This window comes from Falco rusticolus, chromosome 20 (genome assembly GCF_015220075.1).
Source record: "Falco rusticolus isolate bFalRus1 chromosome 20, bFalRus1.pri, whole genome shotgun sequence".
In the NCBI taxonomy this organism is placed as follows: domain Eukaryota; kingdom Metazoa; phylum Chordata; class Aves; order Falconiformes; family Falconidae; genus Falco; species Falco rusticolus.
The window spans coordinates 158,517-167,470 of NC_051206.1; the positions used below are offsets into that span (position 1 = coordinate 158,517).

The window sequence follows — 8,954 nt, forward strand, 5'->3', positions numbered from 1 at the left end:
TGGAGCATTCCTCGGGATGGCCGGGCGGTGTCGCTTATGGATAATGAATTTCAGACTCATTGCCAAACTCTCCTAGGAAGCTGCAGGAGGAAGCAGAAAACTTCTTGTCTGGACTCTGGGGTGCAGAGATGCGTTTTCTAAATTGCAACGGACTTTCGTGAGTGCTCCAGCTCGAGGCGTCCCGAAATCTAGAAAACCCGTTTGAACTATTGGTGCATGAAAGATCGCACGTTGCCTTAGGAGCGCTGGCCCAGAGACTGGGGACATGGAAAAGATGCGCAGGTACTTTTCCAAACACCTGGGCAATGCCAGCAGACAACGGCCAGCCCATCTCCAAGCAGCAGCAGCTACAGAGCTACTGAGCCAAGAGACCCCGGAACCGACACACGAGCCAAAACCCTCCATACTTGCCCCCCACGCAGGTACGGCGGTGCTGGAACAGAAAGGAGGGCACTGGCTGTCACCAAGCAGAATGCTAAAGAATCAAGCCGTCCTTTTGGAACAAGACAATGTGGAACTGAAAGTGACCACAACCCTGAATCCCGCAGCTGCCCTTGCTGCTGAGCCTAGTGGAAATGAAGAACTCACTTGTGATGGTTTGCAAACGATGGAACAGGTTTGCTCTAGCCCGGTGGACTTGAAAGAGACGCCAACAGGGAACACTGTCTGGCACTTGTCTGTAGATGGTAGCAGCCTTGTGTGGAAAATACTAGAAGCCAAAGCCCTATCATCTGACCCATCAGCCCAAAAGGCGGAGCTCATAGCCTGATTGAGAGCATTGGAATTGTCAAAAGATAACCCTGTTAATGTATGGACAGGTTCAAAATTCACCGATGGAGTGGTCTGTGCTCATGGGGCATTTGGAAAGAAAGAGAACTCTCAATCTCTCAAGGATTCCCAGTCAAATACGGGCCAGTGATCCAACAACTCTTACAGGTGATCCATTTTCCTGGATCGGTGGCAATTTAACATTGTAAAGCGCATACATCTGTAGATAGTCCAGTGCATCTAGGAAACCGAATGGCAGGTAAAGCAGCGAAAGAAGCAGCTGAAAGGCAAGGATTGCTAGTCCTGCCAGAAAAAATCCAGAAGTTAGGACCTAAGAGCTCACAGCATACACCAGAAGACGAGCCATTGGCTCATTTACTAAAGGCAACCAAAACCCAAGAAGGATGGTACGTCACCGTGAGCGCACCTTTATTCCTGGACATGCCTCCACATCAAGTCAAGACCGACCCAGAGACTGGGTGTATCTGAGAGTGTGGTCAGATAAACTGCTCAAAGAGAAGTGGAAAGGTCCTCTCCAGATTTTACTCACCACCTACACACTGCCAAGCTTGAAGGAGTCGCTCCGTGGATACATCACAGGGACCACCATACCGCCAGAATGGACTGTCAAGCCAGGAGGGCCTTTATGCTTGAAGCGAACTCGAGAATCATAAAGTTCTGGGTTGAGTCTCTTGCTATACTAACAGGCAGCACAAACAGCCGTGCAGATGGAGGTGAAAGCTTAATTTTAACGTTAATACAAGGGTTTCGTAAGACCTGTCATCTTACCAGTGTTGCAGCATGCCGAGCCGTTGAAGGAGCGGCGGAAAGGACCGTATTTAGTAATGCTGGCAACTAGTACTGCAGTGAACTTAAAGGAATTGATTCTTGGATCCGTTACACCAGGATTAAGAGTTCTGAAGTAAAGTGGAAATTGAAAGATGGCTCCTCTTGAAACTAAAAATCAAGAGATTTTAATGAACCGTTCTTGGACTGAAACAAGCCCCTCTGTAGGACTGGATTGTATAACAGGGAGGTCTGAGTTTAACTGTCTCTTTAATATTAGCATGTTTTCTTTGTAGATACTTGTTTAAACATTATACAGATGTATAGAATTTTGCCTGTTACTGCAATATGGTGCGATAAATTCTCAAATTCGGTGGGATCAGGAGGCCTCATGGACACAGAACACTCATTTGAAAATGGTGGAAAAATCGATGGTGGTTGTTCATAGGACTGATTGTTGGGCCTGTACCCATTTCCCTGGGTGCACTCACAGAGGAATTCCTCTAGCTGGTGTCCCCATTCCATTCAGGACTAATTGGAGTAACTTGTGGGCAAGACCAAACTGCGCTAATCGGAACGAGACTGCCCTCTGAACTTGGACAGTATGGAAACCCCACTCACCCGCTGCGATGCGTGTGACACGCACAAGAGGAACTGGGGTCTGTGGGGCACCACCTGCATTGTGTCTGGTCTGATGAACCCCTCCAGAATTAACTGCAAGAAAGTACTGGAATGTTCCACTGGGGACTGGTGGCACTGGGTTTGCGGCAGCGTAGCACGAAAAGCTTCACCACCAAGAGGCTCAGGCACCTGCACATTGGGGGTGGCTCTTCCCAATATGACTATAGCTGAGAAATTTGATAATAATCTGTGGTTAAGGACCTACCCACAGAGCTATAGGCAGGTGTTGCAGCACAACAAACCAGTAGGCTGCAACAAGGCTCTTACCATCGGTCAGATTCTACTGTCTGTGCTGCATCTCCTTCCTTCAGAGGTCAGAGCACCAGCACCCCCTCCCACCAGCCTCAGGGCTATTTAACCACTTAGTGGGAGCAAGCTACAGCTGCACATCACCCGTGTCAATCAACCCACTGCCTGCCTTCCTCTACAGGCAGGATTAAAACCCGTTATAGACAGACCCACTCGATGCTGTGCTTTTGCTGGGTGCTCTAGTCCTTGGCTGGGGGTTGCTGAGCTGGGGAAGGCAGTGATAAAGGTATAGGCAGTAACGGAAGGGACAGCCAGCAATGCTGCGGGTGCCACGGGGGCTTCGCAGGAAGGCGTTGCAGAAATAGCTCTGCAAAACAGGCTGGCATCAGGTATGCTGTGGGCACCTCAAGGCAGCATTTGCCCTAGTGTTAATACTAGTTGTTGTGTGTACATGTGTCAAAGTGACATAATTCTACCGACTTCCAAGAGTTTTAGAAACATACTAAAATCTTGCATGAGGTCCACAAAGATGACACCTCCTAGGGACTTCAGAAAGTTTGGAATTGGCTAACCTCCTGGTTTCCTGATCTACACCTACAGATCAAGAAGTTAATTGTAATTATCGTACTCGTGATCGTTATATTTGCCTGTACATCATACGACACTGTATGGTGAAGTGTTGTATCGCTGCAACTGAAAGAAGTTCAGAGAGAGTGGGACTTATTTCATATATGAATATACATGACATTCATATATGAATATATATTGATATTCATATAGCACATAAGTCCCAAAGGGAGGGAATTGTCTAAACTCCCAAATTATGGAGTTATGATCTAGTGCTAAACTCTGATTTAGTGTTTCTGGTTAAGCACTTACGTGCACAAAACTTAGGTCAAGCTGACCCTATAGAGTTGTCACAACTGATGAATGAAGGGACTTCTAATTAAGGGGGGCCGCCTCTGCGGGGGCAGGAAACACAGACCTGCTGATGACAAGCTTCTGTCTCGATGCTGATCTAAGAAAAAAAGCGCAGGAGGAGATGGGCGATAAGGGCTTGCAGCCCACAGACATGAACAGAAAGTTGGCTGAAAGCGGGACAAAGGTAACTGGGGGGGGGGGGGGGGGCGGGGGGGGGATGGCGCCCTCCGACCCCAGGAGCCCCCCAGAGAGGGCAAATCCGCCGGGGGGCACACGGGGTGGTACTGTGTGCAGGCACCGCTGGTTTGTGTGGGGCGAGAATTGTGTCACTGGTCCCTGCGTGAGTGACAATTAATACGCAATGTCTTCTGAATCTTGCAAGTGTCTTATTGTCCATAGCGCACACCCTCGCGTGGCTCGGGGTGGGGGGGGGACGGGACCCCCGGTGCCCCCCCCGTCAGCCCCGTGCTGAGCCGCTCCCGCTGTGGGGAGTTTTCCTGGTGACGATGATGCTGGGTGACATCCCCACCCTTCCTGCGCCTGAGTCACCGCTGCCTTCCGCGTGCCTGTGGCTGGCAGGAGCCTCCCGGCCGTCGGGGTGTCCGTCCGTCCTGCCACCGCCCGCTGCGCCCGCCTGAGTGAGGGGCTGTGCGCCCACCGGGGGTCCGCCTGGCTGTCCGGCTGTGTCACTGTCTGTCCGTCAGATGGGGGTGTCTGTTGGGGTGTCTGTCTGTCCGGCTGTGTCACTGTCTGTCCGTCAGATGGGGGTGTCTGTTGGGGTGCCCGTCTGTCCGGCTGTGTCACTGTCTGTCCGTCAGATGGGGGTGTCTGTTGGGGTGCCCGTCTGTCCGGCTGTGTCACTGTCTGTCCGTCAGATGGGGGTGTCTGTTGGGGTGCCCGTCTGTCCGGCTGTGTCACTGTCTGTCCATTGCAGGGGGGTGTCTGTTGGGGTGTCCGTCTGTCCGGCTGTGTCACTGTCTGTCCATTGCAGGGGGGTGTCTGTCTGTCCAGCCAGGGGTCCTTCGGGGTGTCCATCTGTCTGTCTTGGGGCTTCCCCCCCCCCCCCCGGGCTGGCTGGCTGGCTGTTGGGGTGTCTGTCTGTCCTTCCAGATGTCAGCCTAGCTGTCAGGGTGCCTGTCTGTCTGTAGGGGTGTCTGTCTGTCCTTCTGAGTGTCCCGCTCTATGTCAGGGTGCAACTGGCCATTGGGGCATTTGTCTTCCCGGAGGTCCATTTATTGGGGTGTCCCCCTACCCATAGGGACATCTGTTTGTGCATAGGGGTGTCTGTCCATCCTCCTGGGTGTCCATCTGTCTATTGGGGTGTTCATCTCCCTGTCAGGGTTGTCCATCTGTCCTTCTGGGTGTCTGTTGGAGTGTCTGTCTGTCTGTTGGAATGTTCATTTCCATCAGGGTGTCCATCTGTCCTTCTGGGTGTCTGCTGGGGTGTCCATCTGTCCTTCTGGGTGTCCATTGGGGCATCATCAGGGTGTCCATCTGTCCTGGATGGTTGCCAGGGCATCTGTCTGTCCTTCTGGGTGTTGATCTGTCCATTGGGGTGTCTGCTTCTCCTTCTGGGTGTCTGTTGGGGTGTCTCTCTGTCCCTCTCAGTGTCTGTTGGGGCGTCCATCTCCCTGTTGGTCTTTGACCTCCTGGCTCTCCGTCCCTTGTGCTGTCCATCTCACAGCGTCCCTCCACCCACAGGTCTGTGGTATCCACCCACCTCCGATATCACCACCTCCCTGACGCCATGTACACTGCGCTCCCCAAAAGGTACCACTCCCTCGCCCCCTGACCCCCCCCCGCCCCCCCAGCTCACGCCCCCCCCTCACCCCACAGCGGTTCCCCCTTCGGCTCCGACGCCACCCGCCCAGGGCTGCACATCTGGCGGGTGGAGAAGCTGCGGCCGGTGGAGGTCCCCAAAGCAACATGGGGCACCTTCTTCTCGGGGGACGCCTACCTGGTGCTGCACAACGGGCCGGACGAGCGAGCCCACCTCCACCTCTGGATGGGTGAGCCCTGGTGGGGTGAGGGGAGGGGGGCAGGGGTGGGAGCAGGGGGCTCAGTGCTGGCCGCTGCCACAGGCCGGGACTCCTCGCGGGACGAGCAGGGCGCCTGTGCCCTCCTCTCCACCCAGCTGAACGCGCTGCTGGGTGAGCGCCCCGTGACGCACCGCGAGGTACAGGGCAACGAGTCCGACGTCTTCATGGAGTACTTCCCGCGTGGCATCACCTATCAGGTACGGGTGCTGGGCCTCCCCAGTGGAGGCTTGGGGTGCCCCCAGTGCTCAGCACCCCGCTGAGCCCTCAGCATCCCAGCCAGGCTCTTGGCATCCCAAGTGGGTGCTCAGCATCTCCACTGAGTACTCAGCACCCTCCCCACCTTGCTTATTCCCCACTGAGCATGTGAGACCCTCTGTGGGTGCTGGGCATCCCCAGTAGGCACTCAGCCTCCATGTTGGGTGCTCAGCATCCCTGATGGGTGCTCAGCATCCTTGCTGGTTGTTCAACAGCTCTACTGTGTGCTCAGCATCACCTCTGGGTGCTCAGTATCTCTGCTGGGTGCTCAGCCTGCCTGGTGGGTGCTCAGCATCACCTCTGGGTGCTCAGTATCCATCCCCAGTGCTTGTCTTCCCCACTGGGTGCTGGACACCGTGCCAGGTGCTCAGCACCCCCGTGCCAGCAGGAGGGAGGTGTGGACTCAGCGTTCAAGCCCACCCGCCCCAGCGCTGGTGCCGGCCCCGTGTGCAAACTCTACCAGGTGAAGGGCAAGAAGAACATTCGGGCAAGCGAGCAGGACCTGAGCTGGGCCAGCTTCAACACCGGCGACTGCTTCATCCTTGACCTGGGCGAGGTGGGCAGGGGTGGCCCTGTCACTGCTGTCCCTCCCTCTGTCCCCCAGACACTTCTCACCTGGTGCAGGGCAAAGTGCAACATGTCCTTTGTGGTGTCCATCTGTCCTCTGGGGTGTCCACCAGCTCCTTCGGGTGTCCCTCTGCACTATCCATCTGTAGGGATGGCTGTTTGTGCTTCTGGGTGTCCATCTGTTGGGGTGTCCGTCTGTCTGTCAAAGCCTCCGTCCACGCATAGGGATGGCTGCCGGGTTTTCTGGGTGTCTGTTGGCAGGGCTGTCTGTCTGTCCTTCTGAGTGCCAGGCTGCTGGGTTGCTCCTCTGTCCTTCCAGGTGGCCACCTGTTTATCCACAGGGGTGTCTGTCCCTGGAGACATCTGCTTCTTGGGGTGCCCATCAATCAATTTGGGGTGTCCCCCCTATCTATAGGTGTGTTTGATTGTTGGAGTATCTGCCTGTCCCTCCAGGTGTCCATTCGTCCATTGGGGCAGCCATTTATCCGTCTGGGTGTCTTGTCTGCCTGTCTGGGTGTCCGTCTGTTGCGGTGTCCATGTGCCTGTTGGGGCATCTCCCTGGGCCACCTTCAACGCCAGTGACTCCTTCACCCTCAGCCCGGGTGAGTTGGGTTGCGGGCCACCACAGGATGGCTTCATCACCATTGTCCCTCTCCTTGTCCCCAGACCCTCTTTGTCTGGTGCGGGGCCAGGTGCAACATCCTGGAGCGCAGCAAGGCGCAGGAGCTGGCCATGGCCATCCGGGATGGTGAGCGTGGTGGCAAGGCTCGCCTGGAGATCGTGGTGGATGGCGAGGAGCCACCTGAGATGCTCCAGGTGTGTTGGGGCCTGGACATCTCCGCCGGGAGGAGAAGGGGACCCGAGTGACCCTGGGGTGGGTCCGTGATACCCCATCTCTTCACCTGCAGGTGCTGGGCCCCAAGCCCACCTTGCAGGAGGGCAGCCCTGAGGAGGACGTTGTGGCCGACCAAAGAAACGCGGGGGCAGCTGTCCTCTACAAGGCAAGGCCATTGTGGGGCACCATGGTGGCACCAGGGCTGGACATAGCTGAGTATCACCATGGCGGTCACGGGGCATGGCCAGGGGACATCAGGGTGGCCTTGTTGCTGGGCATGGCTGCGGGATCCTGCGGTAGCCCCAGTGGGGGACATGGAGCTGGATATGGCTCGGGACACTGTGGTGGCCCCAGGGATTATATGGGGCTGGGCATGGCTGGGGGACACTACGGTGGCCCTAGGAAAGCCACATGGAGCTAGGCATGGCCAGGGGACAGCACGGTGGCCTCAGGGGGTATAGGGGGCTGGGCATGGCCAGGGGACACTGTGGTGGCCCTGTGGCAGGGCACAGATGGGGAATGCTGCAGTGGCCGTGTGGGAGGACGCAGGGCTGGGCACAGCTGAGGGACCCCAGGGTAGCCGTGCAGTGACGTGACGTCCTGGCCACGGGCAGGTGTCAGACATGACAGGGCGCATGGACCTGAGCCAGGTGGCCACAAGCAGCCCCTTCAGCCAGAGCCTGCTCTGCTCCGATGACTGCTTCGTGCTGGACGACAGCGCCGGAAGGAAGGTCTACGTCTGGAAAGGTGCCTGGGGACAGGGTCGGGGGGGATGGGGGGACCGGGGCCACCCCCAGCATGGCTCTGATGTCCCCATCCACAGGGCGCAAGGCCAATGAGCAGGAGCGCCAGGCGGCCCTGAAGGTGGCCGAGGAGGTCATCACCCGCATGGGTCACTCACCCCGGACACAGGTGGGTGCAGGCGGCGAGGGGTGCCCGGGCGCTGGCATGGATGATGTCACCCCATCCTGGTCCCCATCCCCTCCCTGTACCTGTCCTGGCAGGTGGAAATCCTGCCGCAGGGCCACGAGACGCCCCTCTTCAAGCAGTTCTTCACCAGCTGGAAGTGAGGGAGTAGGTGGCCACAGGGCCAGCGCCCAGCCCAGAGCGTCACCAGGCATATGCCGGCTGTGCCAGCTCCCTGCCAGCACCTGCACCCTGCTCAGCTGTCCCTGTGACCATCCCATCTCCATCCCCCTGCCATCCCCCTGCCATCCCATCTCCATCACAGCCCCCCCCATGCCATCCCATCTCCATCCCCCTGCCATCCCCATGCCATCCCATCTCCATCCCCCTGCCATCCCCATGCCATCCCATCTCCATCACAGCCCCCCCATGCCATCCCATCTCCATCCCCCTGCCATCCCAGCCCCATGCCATCCCATCTCCATCCCCCTGCCATCCCCATGCCATCCCATCTCCATCACAGCCCCCCCCATGCCATCCCATCTCCATCCCCCTGCCATCCCCATCCCATCTCCACCCCCATACCATCCCAGCCCCATCCCAGCCCCATCCCCATGCCTTTGCCCACCCTATGCCCATGCCATGCCCAAGCCCACACCATCTCCGGCCCTGTGCCATCCTACCCCCGTGCCTTTGCTCACCCCATGCCCTGTCATTCCCTTCCCCATCCCACCCCAAGCCCATGCCATGCCCACAGTGACCCTGTGCCAAGCCCCCCCACCCTCACTGCTGCCATGCCTCTGCCACCTGCACGCCCTCACCACCTTTCTGCTCATGCCCGCACCACCCCATGCCCGTGCTGTGCCACCTGCACCCCATCGTCTCCATGCCCATGCTGTCCCCATGCCCACATCATCTTCCTGCCCACCCCACCTCTGTGCCTACAC

At 57.3% G+C, this 8,954-nt stretch overlaps 1 protein-coding gene across 2 annotated transcripts; it reads left to right on the plus strand.

The window, feature by feature from the left end:
* Nucleotides 1-2,596: 2,596 nt before the first annotated feature.
* CAPG (capping actin protein, gelsolin like) lies at nucleotides 2,597-8,366 on the plus strand. Of its 2 annotated transcripts, none has more exons than XM_037371646.1 (10): nucleotides 2,597-3,589; nucleotides 5,107-5,175; nucleotides 5,242-5,414; nucleotides 5,487-5,641; nucleotides 6,088-6,255; nucleotides 6,933-7,082; nucleotides 7,175-7,267; nucleotides 7,716-7,848; nucleotides 7,925-8,013; nucleotides 8,106-8,366. In XM_037371646.1, exons 2-10 carry the CDS (start codon nucleotides 5,153-5,155, stop codon nucleotides 8,169-8,171), a joined length of 1,050 nt encoding a protein of 349 aa, XP_037227543.1. In that variant the 5' UTR covers nucleotides 2,597-3,589; nucleotides 5,107-5,152; the 3' UTR covers nucleotides 8,172-8,366. The 2 variants fall into 2 exon arrangements, with proteins under 2 accessions (XP_037227543.1, XP_037227542.1); XM_037371645.1 differs by lacking the exon at nucleotides 2,597-3,589 and adding an exon at nucleotides 3,812-4,043.
* Nucleotides 8,367-8,954: the final 588 nt, after the last annotated feature.